The sequence below is a fragment of the Microcaecilia unicolor genome, chromosome 4 (genome assembly GCF_901765095.1).
Source record: "Microcaecilia unicolor chromosome 4, aMicUni1.1, whole genome shotgun sequence".
In the NCBI taxonomy this organism is placed as follows: Eukaryota; Metazoa; Chordata; class Amphibia; order Gymnophiona; family Siphonopidae; genus Microcaecilia; species Microcaecilia unicolor.
The window spans coordinates 248,149,118-248,162,301 of record NC_044034.1 but is presented as its reverse complement, the minus strand read 5'-3'; the positions used below and the strand labels follow the sequence as shown (position 1 = coordinate 248,162,301).

Sequence of the window (13,184 nt, the reverse complement as noted above, 5' to 3'; positions counted from 1 at the left end):
TACAGCACCATGAGATTCCACTTGCAATTATTGGTCAGCCAAATTCGTTTTATTTATCATCTGCTAATGGTTCTGTTGTGGGCCATTTTCAAGCACTGGGTTACCGAGTCACCTTTTCATAATTAAGGTCTCTTATAATATCATGTGGCTCGATACTGAAAAACATCCATATCTTAGCAGCTGTTGTACAGATAAATACCCTATTTACCAATTTTCAGCAGCCCTATATGTGTAGGGAATAATTCTATTACAGGCACCTGCTTTTCTTAATAGAATACTAGTGCAAGTGGCAGAAAATGTCTACATTTAAGGGACAATAACTTACACCAACCCTATAATTGGTGAAAATGCTCATGTCTAAATGTTAGCCAGAATGCATGAAAATTATAGAATCATATAGTTTGCCAGTAGGTGTGCACACGGGCAGAACATGGAAATACATGTGTAAAATATGTGCCATCAATACATGGCTCATACCTTTCCACTAATCGGTATTCTATAAGACAGGGGTGGGCAGCTACAGTCCACGAGGGCCGTGACCCCGTTGGGTTTTCAAGATTTCCACAATGAATATGCATGAGATTGATTTGCATACAATGGAAGTAGTGCATGCAAATCAATCTCATACATGTTCGTTGTGAAAATCTTGAAAACCCAACTGGGTTGTGGCCCTCATGGACTGTGGTTGCCCACCCCTACCATAAGAGGTCATTTATGTGCTTAAGTGGCCACTTATGTTTGTAAATGATTAGAATGCCTCTATTTATGCACGTTCCTGTTGCCTAAAATTAGGAAGCTCCTTACCAATTGTCTCCATAGTGGCTGCCACTGAAAATTCTAACAGACTACCCAGAACTATCTGGAGAGTGCCAGAGCAGAGCATGGGCATTTCTCCTAACTCTACAAATAGTTGGCGATATTCAGTTGGGGCTATCCACATAGCTGTGAGAATTAATTTAAGCCAGTGAAAAGGACATCCTAACTCAAACTGCATAACTATATGGATAGTTGCTAAATATTGCTACTATCCATAGAGCTGATGGCAGTTGTCCCTCTCCACCTATATTTAGCACTGCTCACTATCCAGATAACGGGGCTGAATAGAGAGAATATATTTAAACACTGTGGCTGATGTTTTTAAAAAGTGCTGTCTGTAGCATTTGAATAGTCAGCTAATAGTTTTTGCAATCGGTAAAATCATCAGATTTGGCCTCTTTCCGTTGTTGCAGACACCCATCTGCCCTGTTTCTTTTAAGTACTTTTGTTGAAGCAAAGGAATAGGAGTATGGATAGGCCTCCTGTACCCAAAGAGATTTTCCATTCACTTCCACAAGCGAACATCATCCATTAACGCTACCTCCAGAATGGATTAAAAAGAACAAAATATGTTTGGATTTATTATGTGGAGTATGAGATGTTATACGATGCAGAAGAGCTGAGTGTGAATGATATGTAGCAGACCCCTTTGTAGGCAGGACTGAGGGTCACCTGGGAGGCGGGTGTATATAATCAGTTTGTACATAGGTGTCGTCATACTGGGACAGACCAAAGGTCCATCAAGCCCAGTATCCTATTACTAACAGTGGCCAATCCAGGTACTTGTGACCTGGCAAGATCCCAAAACAGTACAATACATTTTATTCTGCTTATCCCAGAAATAAGCAGTGGATTTTCCCAAGTCCATTTTAATAATGGCTTATGGACTTTTCTTTTAGGAAGCTATCCAAACCTTTTTTAAATCCCGCTAAGCTAACTGCTTTTACCACATTCTCTAGCAGTGAATTCTAGAGTTTAATTACTGTTGAGAGAAGAAATATTTTCTCCGATTCATTTTAAATTTACTACTTTGTAGCTTTATTGTGTGCCCTCTAGTCCTAGTATTTTTGGAAAGAGTAAACAAGCGATTCATGTCTACCCATTCCACTCCACTCATTATTTTATATACCTCTATCATATCTCCCCTCAGTTGTCTTTTCTTCAAGTTGAACAACCCAAGCTGTTTCAGCCTTTCCTCATAGGGAAGTCGTCCCATCCCTTTTATCATTTTCGTTACCCTTCTCTGTACCTTTTCTGATTCCACTATATCTTTTTGAGATGCTGACCAAAACAGAATCCAATGCCAGAATCATAACCAAAATTGTGGTCTCGCTGCCGCCTCCTCTTCTGCTGGCTAGCCTACCCCCATCCCCCTAACAGAAAACACATCACTCCCAAGGCTGTCCACCACTCTGCTCTCCTTACCCCTCCCCCCCACGGTAGTCCACCACTCTGCCATCCTTACCCCCCCCTACAGTGGTCCCTCCCCAGGCCTATCTTGTAAAGGTCCTGGTGGTCTAGTGGTGTCTTTGGGGCAGGAGAATTCCAAATTGTTCCTGCCCCCTCCTCCGAGCTGAAAAAATGGTGGCCATGACTTTTCACGGCAGCTTTGCGAGACTTCTGCAGGAGGTTGTGGCAGCCATTTTGGACTTGGGATAGGCCTGAGCAGCAGCCTTCCATTCCCAATTCTAAAATGGCAGCTGCAACCTCCCGTTGCAGACTCTGCTACCATTTTCAGTGTGGAGGAAGGGGGCAGGTGCTCCTGCCCGAAGACACCACTAGACCACTAGGGCCTTTACATGGGTTCTGTCTTTGACAGACTGAAAATTTAATCCTTCTGTCTTCTTGTCTAAGTTATATTCCATGCATCATCTGCATACAGTTAGAATTTTAGCCCTCTGCTCTAATAAATTCTTCAAGAAGTCTAATCTAAAGATTAAAGGTATGGGGGAGAGTACACACATGCACACACATGCACACACTTCCTTGATCTCATCATTTCCCTTAAATCCCAATGCTCTAACAGCTAAATTGTTTTGAGGATGTGTATTTGAATAGAAACAAAGAAAAATGTAGACATGAAGATCATATGGCCTATCCAGTCTGCCCATCTATACCATCTACTCTCCCTTTCACTCCCTTAGAGATCCAATGTACTTTACTTTACCTGGGGCTTATATTCCGCTTACATCTCAAAATGTTTGAAGCTGATTACACTATAAGAAGCCAGTAACAGTAAACCGCTACATATTACATATTAGGATGAAAACAATAGTAATCTAATGAAATATTACCTAGTTCAGTTTCCTAACATAACATATAGGTTTGATCTAATAATGTGTAAACAGATTTTTTTTAAAAAATTTGACAGCATGTCCCCAAGCTCTCTTGAATTCTCTTGTTTTCACTGGGAAGCCGTTCCACGAATTCACCACCCTTTCCGTAAAGAAGTATTTCCTCAGGTTACTTCTGAATCTATCCACCTTCATCCTATGCCTCCTTGTTCAAGAGCTTCCTTTCAATTGAAAGAGACTCACCTCCTGTGCATTTATGTCGCATAGGTATTTAAATAGCTCTATCATATCTGCCCTCTCCTGCCTTTCTTTCAAAGTGTACATATTGAGATGTTTAAGTCTGTCCCCACATGCTTAATGACAAAAACCACTGTCCATTTTAGTAGCTGCCCTATGGTCTGTCTCCATTCTGTTTATATCTTTTTGAAGGTCCAGTCTCTAGAACTATACAATATTCTAAATGATGTCTCACCAGAGTCTTATACAGGGGCGTCCACCTCCTTTTTCCTACTGGCCATTCCTCTGTCTGTGCACCCAAGCATCCTTCTAGCTTTTGCTAATAATAGTCTAATAGCCCTGGGACTTTCATTTAAAATATAAGTGATGTAAAGATGTTTAACTATCCCTAAAAGCCATCTTGATTGATTTTGTGGCACCTTACAATCTTCAGGAAAAGTACTTGTTAGTTATAGCTACTGCCTTACTGTTCAAATTTTAAGTGGTCTTGCTAGTTTATTTTATTTTCCATAATCATCCTATCTTCTGCCCTAATCTCTTTAAATCACATACAGGTCAGTATTTTATAAAAGGTCCAGTGTTAGACATGCAGGGGCCCCAAAAGCCCGCCTTCAGGCTGTTCTACTTCAGATTGAAGCAGGTTTAGGGCCCTCTGTGGCATTGAAGCCCTGGATATTTGCTTTGGTTGCCATCCCCTAATGTGGGCCCTAGGCACATAGATGCATATATTCTGCTTGTTTAAAAAAAAAAAAAAAAAAGGGTAGGCAAGTGTAATTGTGTGCCTCTATGTGCTGGTATTCTCTGTATCTGGAAACACCTATATGCATGCACATTTATAATTGTTATATTGTTGTATTAGGTTTCTATTTTACACTGCATCGGGCAACCTTGAGCTGGGATTGTGGTTTGTGATTATCGCATAGAAGTAGACACTGCTCTGCTTTTTAAACATGTATACCCTTTGGCAACTTTATAAGAGCCATAAGCATGTAAAACTCTGTTAACACTGAAGTCCCTTACAGAATTATCCTATATAATAATTCTCACCTCCAACAGGATGTGCTTGGGACCGTGCCTGGTGGAAGTGGTCTGCTAGGCAGGCACACACTGACCTCAGTGACATCAGTGACAGACAATTTGGCAAAGCAAAACAATCTGAGTGCTGGCCATTAGGACACAGGGTTGATAGGAGAGTTTTAAAAGACTGAAGGAACCAAAAGTGTTAAATGGGGGGAGGGGGGAGTTCTGAACGACTGAAAGACATGAATGTTTGGGAAAGGAAAACAATCTGAATGCTGGCCATTAGGACATAGGGTAGATAGGAGAGTTTTAAAAGACTGAAGGAAAGTGTTAAACTGGAGAAGGGGGGTGGGAGTTGTGAATGACTGAAAGACATGCAAATTTGGGACAGGAAAACAATCTCAATGCTGGCCATTAGCACACAGATACATAGGAGAGTTTTAAAAGACTGAAGAAACCAAAAGTGTTCAAGGGGGTGGGGGGCAAGTTCTGAATGAATGAAAGAAATGAAAATTTATGAGAGGAACACAATCTGAATGCCGGTCATTTGTACACAGGGTAGATAGGACACTTTTTAAAAAAAATGAAGGACATGAAACTATTACATTTTGGGGGAGGGGTGAGGAGGAAAGCGGTGGGGTATCCTGATACTGGGCGTTAGGGCCACGGGGGTACATAGACTTTTGAAAGCCTTAAGGAACCCAAAGTGTGGGAAGGAGGAGGAAAAGGAGGGGAGGGAACGGGGTGAGGGGCATTAGGAACAGGGGAGGGGGCCCTGTCACACACTCTCATTCTCACACACACAGTGTCACACAGACAGTCTCACTCTGTCACACACCCGCACATTCACTCTGGCTCTCTCTCTCAAACATACACACTCCCAGGAAAACATAGTAACATAGTAGATGACGGCAGAAAAAGACCTGCATGGTCCATCTAGTCTGCCCAAGATAAACTCATATCTTGAATTTGTACCTGTCTTTTTCAGGGCACAGACCGTATAAGTCTGCCCAGCAGTATTTCCCGCCTCCCAACCACCAGTCCCGTCTCCCATCACCGGCTCTGGTACAGACCGTATAAGTCTGCCCTCCCCTATCCTCTCCTCCCAACCACCAACCCCTCTTCCCCCCACCTGCTCCGCCACCCAATTTCAGCTAAGCTTCTGAGGATCCATTCCTGCTGCACAGGATTCCTTTATGCATATCCCACGCATGTTTGAATTCCGTTACCGTTTTCATCTCCACCACCTACCGCGGGAGGGCATTCCAAGCATCCACCACCCTCTCCGTGAAAAAATACTTGCTGGCGCCCGTTTCATTCGTTCCAGAAACGGGCCTTTTTTACTAGTCACTAATAAGACTAATCCAGAAAATTGGGTAAGTTAACCCCTAGGTTTTTTTTGTATCACAACTTAATTGCCTAATTAGAATCTGATGTTTAAATAATTAACTGTGTTTTGTCATCCTGCCGTACATAAAAGCAGAAAAGATTTTCTGTCTGGTATTCATGATAGACTCATCAATCTATGAGCCAAAGAAATTTCAGAGGACCTATAAAAAGGAGTAGTTGGTGCTCATCTGTCTGGACAGGGTTAAATGAACATTTCTAAACATGTGAGGCTCCATCCATCCACCATCAGTCAGTCTCTAGATGGGACGTTGAAGATTGCAGTAAATTTACTCGGAGAGGGGCATGCTGCTGTTCACACCAAGAGTAAACTAGAAGATCATCCACAGTGTCACAGAGAGCCTCTGGCCTCTCTTACTGAGGTTGATGTGAGGGTTTAACCATAAACCATTAGGAAAGAACTAAATGGGAATGATGTTCAGTGGGGAATAGTTTGGAAGAAAACACTGCTGATTAAATAAGATCATGGCTACCTGCTTCAGGTTCACCAAAGAGAATCGGGATGGTTCGCAAGGCTTCTGGGAGCAATATTCTCTGGACAAATGAGTAAGCATTGAATATTTTGGTTACAAATCTTTTGCTTGCCACAAAACAAACATTGCCTTCTAAAGTTAGAATTTCAACCCAACCGTTATACATGGTGGTGGAGGTGTCAAGGTGTGGCTGCATCAGGATCTGAACAGTTTTTTGGTATTGATGAATTCCTAAATTCTGTTTTGTTGTTGTTGAATAATATCTTTTTTTGTCTAAGTTTTTATTCAGTGAGTTATCTTTATCCTTCATCAGAATCTAGATTAATAACTAATCATGTTTTGAGTATAAATTTTGTTTCAAGTACATACCGGTCTAGGGAGCACATTAGGTTGATGTAGAAAGAATTTTCACATTAGTTTTTTTTAGATTTGTCTGAAATTTTTCAGAACCTTATGCTTATATGAATTGCTTTCCTGTCTTTTCCTCAGATGTACTTGCTAGGTTCTGGAATGTTCACTGTAAAGGATTTACTACAGGAGAAAGATCATAGATTACATTTAACATTAAGGTTAGTGTTTGTTTTCCTTAATCCACTTGAGATTGAAACTAAAAAATAAAAAAAATCAATTCTAAAAATTATGAAAGAAAAGAAGTATCAAAGATGTTGGGGTTTTTCATTTCATAGCATGTGAAAAATTAAACTTATGGGTCAATTTCATTTCTGTTTTGTATTTTGCACAACTGCTTATGTACAATAGTTTATATAAAGCCATACAAAATTTAATTCTATAAATAGTCAAACAGCTGGTTCAAAACAATTATTCAAATAGGGAATTGGGATTTTGTCCATCTTATAATATATATATTAATACATTATTATATATTAATAGTTGCATCTGTTTTAAGGTTGTTACTGTTCTCATTCCTATTGTGATACTCTTATTTTGTTTGCTATCATTCCCTTTTTGAATTTGTATTTTTAATTTTAAAATAAGGGCCCTGTTTACTAAGGTGCATTAGTGTTTTTAGCGCGCCTACACTTAGTGTACGTGCTAACCATGTAGGCGCCTATAGGGATATTGTAGGCACGTACATGGTTAACGTGTGTTAAAAATGTTAATGCGCCTGTAACGCTGCTTAGTAAACAGGGCCCTAAGTGTTGAAATCCAACAAAAAAAAGCTTATCCTAGCAATAAACGTGTGGTGAACTGTCTTAATCTTGGTATCCATGAGAATCAAGATAACCTTGGAGAGTAATTCAGAAACACTAAGGGCCCTGTTTACTAAGGTGCACTAGCATTTTTTAGCACGTGCTAATGCTAGAGACACCCATATATTCCTATGAGTATCTCTATTAGCACGCTAAAAACACTAGCGTGGCTTAGTAAACAGGGCCCTAAGAGTTTCAGATTGGGCCTTCAAAATCAAATAGCGTACCAAAATTTGTTACAAACAGTGCAAGGATCTCCCACAAAGAAAGAGGTTACACTTGTGTAGCTAGTATTTGGACACCTTTGAGCATATCATTATGAGACACATTTTCAAAGCACTTAGACTTGCAAAGTTACATGAGTAACCTATGGGACTTTGTAAGTCTAAGTGCTTTGAAAATTAACATGTATGTCACTTAAGTTTATTTTTATTTATTTGTTACATTTGTATCGCACATTTTTCCACCTATTTGTAGGCTCAATGTGGCTTACATAGTGCTGGAGAGCTGTTTGCAGACTCCGGAGTAAACAAATACAGTGTGATGTGGTAGGATATACAGTGGTGGAAATAAGTATTTGATCCCTTGCTGATTTTGTAAGTTTGCCCACTGACAAAGACATGAGCAGCCCATAATTGAAGGGTAGGTTATTGGTAACAGTGAGAGATAGCACATCACAAATTAAATCCGGAAAATCACATTGTGGAAAGTATATGAATTTATTTGCATTCTGCAGAGGGAAATAAGTATTTGATCCCTCTGGCAAACAAGACCTAATACTTGGTGGCAAAACCCTTGTTGGCAAGCACAGCGGTCAGACGTCTTCTGTAGTTGATGATGAGGTTTGCACACATGTCAGGAGGAATTTTGGTCCACTCCTCTTTGCAGATCATCTCTAAATCATTAAGAGTTCTGGGCTGTCGCTTGGCAACTCGCAGCTTCAGCTCCCTCCATAAGTTTTCAATGGGATTAAGGTCTGGTGACTGGCTAGGCCATTCCATGACCCTAATGTGCTTCTTCCTGAGCCACTCCTTTGTTGCCTTGGCTGTATGTTTTGGGTCATTGTCGTGCTGGAAGACCCAGCCACGACCCATTTTTAAGGCCCTGGCGGAGGGAAGGAGGTTGTCACTCAGAATTGTACGGTACATGGCCCCATCCATTCTCCCATTGATGCGGTGAAGTAGTCCTGTGCCCTTAGCAGAGAAACACCCCCAAAACATAACATTTCCACCTCCATGCTTGACAGTGGGGACGGTGTTCTTTGGGTCATAGGCAGCATTTCTCTTCCTCCAAACACGGCGAGTTGAGTTCATGCCAAAGAGCTCAATTTTTGTCTCATCTGACCACAGCACCTTCTCCCAATCACTCTCGGCATCATCCAGGTGTTCACTGGCAAACTTCAGACGGGCCGTCACATGTGCCTTCCGGAGCAGGGGGACCTTGCGGGTACTGCAGGATTGCAATCCGTTATGTCGTAATGTGTTACCAATGGTTTTCGTGGTGACAGTGGTCCCAGCTGCCTTGAGATCATTGACAAGTTCCCCCCTTGTAGTTGTAGGCTGATTTCTAACCTTCCTCATGATCAAGGATACCCCACGAGGTGAGATTTTGCGTGGAGCCCCAGATCTTTGTCGATTGACAGTCATTTTGTACTTCTTCCATTTTCTTACTATGGCACCAACAGTTGTCTCCTTCTCGCCCAGCGTCTTACTGATGGTTTTGTAGCCCATTCCAGCCTTGTGCAGGTGTATGATCTTGTCCCTGACATCCTTAGACAGCTCCTTGCTCTTGGCCATTTTGTAGAGGTTAGAGTCTGACTGATTCACTGAGTCTGTGGACAGGTGTCTTTCATACAGGTGACCATTGCCGACAGCTGTCTGTCATGCAGGTAACGAGTTGATTTGGAGCATCTACCTGGTCTGTAGGGGCCAGATCTCTTACTGGTTGGTGGGGGATCAAATACTTATTTCCCTCTGCAGAATGCAAATAAATTCATATACTTTCCACAATGTGATTTTCCGGATTTAATTTGTGATGTGCTATCTCTCACTGTTACCAATAACCTACCCTTCAATTATGGGCTGCTCATGTCTTTGTCAGTGGGCAAACTTACAAAATCAGCAAGGGATCAAATACTTATTTCCACCACTGTAAGGTTCATGTGGTAGGACCACGCAAAGGAATCGTACAATGGGAGAGTTGTGTGATGACCATTACGAACTTTTGTATTGTTGTGTTGCAGAGATCAGGCATTTAGTTGGGTCGGTAGGGTATGCCTTTTTAAACAGGTGGGTCAAGTGTTTTTCTGAAGTGTAAGTGGTCATATGTAGTTTTCAAGTCTTCTGGTAGTGTGTTCCACAGTTGTGCGCTGATATAGGAAAAACTGGATGCATAAGTTGATTTGTATTTAAGTCCTTTGCAGCTTGGGTAGTGGAGATTTAGGTACGTTTGTGTTGATTCGGATGCTTTTCTAGTTGGTAGGTCGATCAGGTCTGTCATGTATCCTGGTGCTTCATCGTAGGTGATTTTGTGAACCATAGTGCAGATTTTGAAGGCAATGTGTTCTTTGATTGGGAGCCAGTGTAGTTTTTTGCGGAGGGGTTTTGTGCATTCGAATCGTGTTTTTCCGAAGATGAGTCTTGCTGCCATGTTTTGAGCGGAGCAGAGGGTTTCAGTGTATCATCAATGATAACACCTAGATCCCTTTCCTGGTTGTTGACTCCTAATGTGAAACCTTGCATCACGTAACTATAGTTTGGGTTCCTCTTTCCCGCATACATCACTTTGCACTTGCTCACATTAAACATTATCTGTCATTTGGATGCCCAGTCTTCCAGTCTTGTAATGTCCTCTTATAATTTTTCACAGTCCTCTTGCGATTGAATAACTTTGTGTCAGCAAATTTTGGGGGGAGGGGAGGGATTTTTTTTTTAACCGCCTTTATGAAGAGAATCACCTAAGGCAGTGTACAGCAGGTACAGTTTAACATAAAACTTAAAATTTTGTTAACAGCATAACAATAGTTATGGTGCATCTCAGTTTGAGAGAGTCCCAATGGACCTTATCTGCACAGTGTACTCAAGCCACTGGCAATTTGTGAGACATATAATACGTGTCACTCCACTATTATGGGACACTGTGTCCTGGTGGACAATGGATTCCAATATGACAACGTGTACCCTCTTTCAAATTCCGCAAATCCAAGTGACACACAACAGATATATCTAAAATGGGTTGAGGAGCTCATGCTCAGAGAGAGGTTCCACACTTAGAGCTTATGGTCCAGACAGGAATGACTTCATCATGTAAACTTTCTGTAGTTGAGAGCAATATGGAATGCTCTAAAGCAGTGATTTTCAAACTTTTTCATCTCACAGCACACTGACAAGGCACAAAAAGTGTCAAGGCACACCATCAGTTTTTTTAAGGATACATACATTATCATTTAACAAACGTATTGATTGTGTTTAAAGTTCAGTAATTACATTTGTAATCATTGTGTTATCTTCATTGTTGAATATATTTATATTTTTGTTGGGGACACACGTTGGCAAAAAGGCAACAAAACACTTCAAAGGTAATGAAATTAGCCACAAAATAGCATGCATTCAAAAACATGGAAGGCACCATTGAAAAGATATTCTGTTTCTTATGTCATCTGAGCCATAGCAAAATAAAACTCTCCACTACTAAGCACATTGTGGAAAAAAATGCAAAATCTGAAAAAATCCTAACATACATTTACAAATATGTCATACAACAGTAGTACTAATTCCAATAGTTCAAATAGCAAGAACCCTACATATGAATAGGAAACCCTACAAATATTACACTGGGCCCAAAAACACCAATACACCTCCTCCTACTGGTTCAAATGGGACAGATACAGATCTCTACAGAGAAGCTACATGCCCACAGAATGCTGTACTTCAGTCACACGCAAAACACGGGCAGACTCTCATGAAATACAGAATGGAATCACAAATTAGAAATAGAGATATAAATACAAAAATTGAACTGGGAACCCCAAGAAGTCAAACTAGGCATGTACCACAACATGGGAGAACTAAAAACAGAAACGAATTTCCTCTTATACTGAGCATAATACAAAGACATCCAGAACGTGTAAACTAAACTAACCTAGTTAATAATTTCAAAATGAAACATTTTTTTCTTCCTTTGTTGTCTGGACATTTTTCACATTATGTTGATCCTAATTTTTCATTTCTGCTTTCCTTGCCCCGAGATTGGTAGCATAGAACATTGCTACTAATTGGGTTTCTGTCAGGTACTTGTGACCTGGATTGGCCACTTTTGGAAGCAGGATACTGGACTAGATGGACCATTGGTCTGATGCAGTATGGCTATTCATATGTTCTTGATCTTTCTCTTTAGCTTTTTCCTCCCTTTCAACTGCTTTCTCACCCTACAGCTTTTATTTGTTATCAACCGTAATGACAAATGCCTATACGGTACTTTGCAAGCCACATTGAGCCTGCAAAAAGGTGGGGAAATGCGGGGTATAAATGTAACAAACAAATAAAAGTAAATACATAAATAAATCATCTTTTTACTTTGGAACTACCAACTTTCCATCTTATTCTCTCACCCCCTAGCTCTCCCAGTTCCCATCTCATTCTTTCCCCTGCTTCCTGTTCAATAATATCCTGTGGATAACCAGTGATCTGCTGCTGATATCTGCAGTTAACAAAACAAACAATTGTGCCTGTGCTCTGTCGAGCATCAAAATATAACAAAATATTTAAACACACATGAATACAAGTGTATTGCTTCTTCAGCTTATTGAGAGTGGAGTAGTCTCATATATAACACACGATAAAGATTATTTGATTTTTCACCCAATGACTGGGTGTATTATCTGTGTGTATTGTCTAATCATTGACTTAACCTCCACCACCCTTTGCTAATCTTATATATGAAAATATATTTCTGTTTATCAATATGCTATCATCTAATTTTATGCAGCACTTAGCTTGAACAAGTTGGTGCTCTTAAAACCCCGACAGGTCCCCGTTTCGTGGCTACTTTTTTTTTTTTTTTTTTTGTTCAAAAAAATGCGGTGGCCATTTTGAGAGAGACAGAGTAATGCTGCAGTTGCACTTGAGACAGTTACTTGAACTGGTGACTCCCCCTTGAAAAAGTAGCCACGAAACGGGGACCTGTCGGGGTTTTAAGAGCACCAACTTGTTCAAGCTAAGTGCTGCATAAAATTAGATGATAGCATATTGATAAACAGAAATATATTTTCATATATAAGATTAGCAAAGGGTGGTGGAGGTTAAGTCAATGATTAGACAATACACACAGATAATACACCCAGTCATTGGGTGAAAAATCAAATAATCTTTATCGTGTGTTATATATGAGACTACTCCACTCTCAATAAGCTGAAGAAGCAATACACTTGTATTCATGTGTGTTTAAATATTTTGTGATATCTGCAGTTAGGCACTTTAACCCTATTTAAATGGTCAGGAGCCATTCCTGGCTGGTTAAATAGGTTTGAATATTGGAGGCTGGTGTACTGTCACCAAAAATAGTTTGTGTTTGTCTGTTGCGGCCATGTTTGTTGTGTTACCATTTCCCTTTTTTCTGTAAAGAGGCAGCCTGTAGCTAGGGAGTCACTATATATAAGGATTCTAGTATCCTGTTTGTCCTAGGGGAAGAGAGTTACTTACCTGTAGCAGGTGTTCTCCAATGACGAC

General features: G+C 40.5%; 1 protein-coding gene across 5 annotated transcripts in view; it reads left to right on the top strand.

Annotated features, from left to right (window-relative positions):
- INPP4A (inositol polyphosphate-4-phosphatase type I A) overlaps nt 1-13,184 on the top strand; it is a 349,368-nt gene that overhangs the window by 153,829 nt on the left and 182,355 nt on the right. For all 5 annotated transcript variants that reach the window (XM_030201389.1, XM_030201388.1, XM_030201387.1 and 2 more), the window contains one exon: nt 6,737-6,816. In XM_030201389.1, coding sequence (XP_030057249.1) covers nt 6,737-6,816 — 80 coding nt within the window. The remainder of the gene's footprint in view (nt 1-6,736; nt 6,817-13,184) is intronic.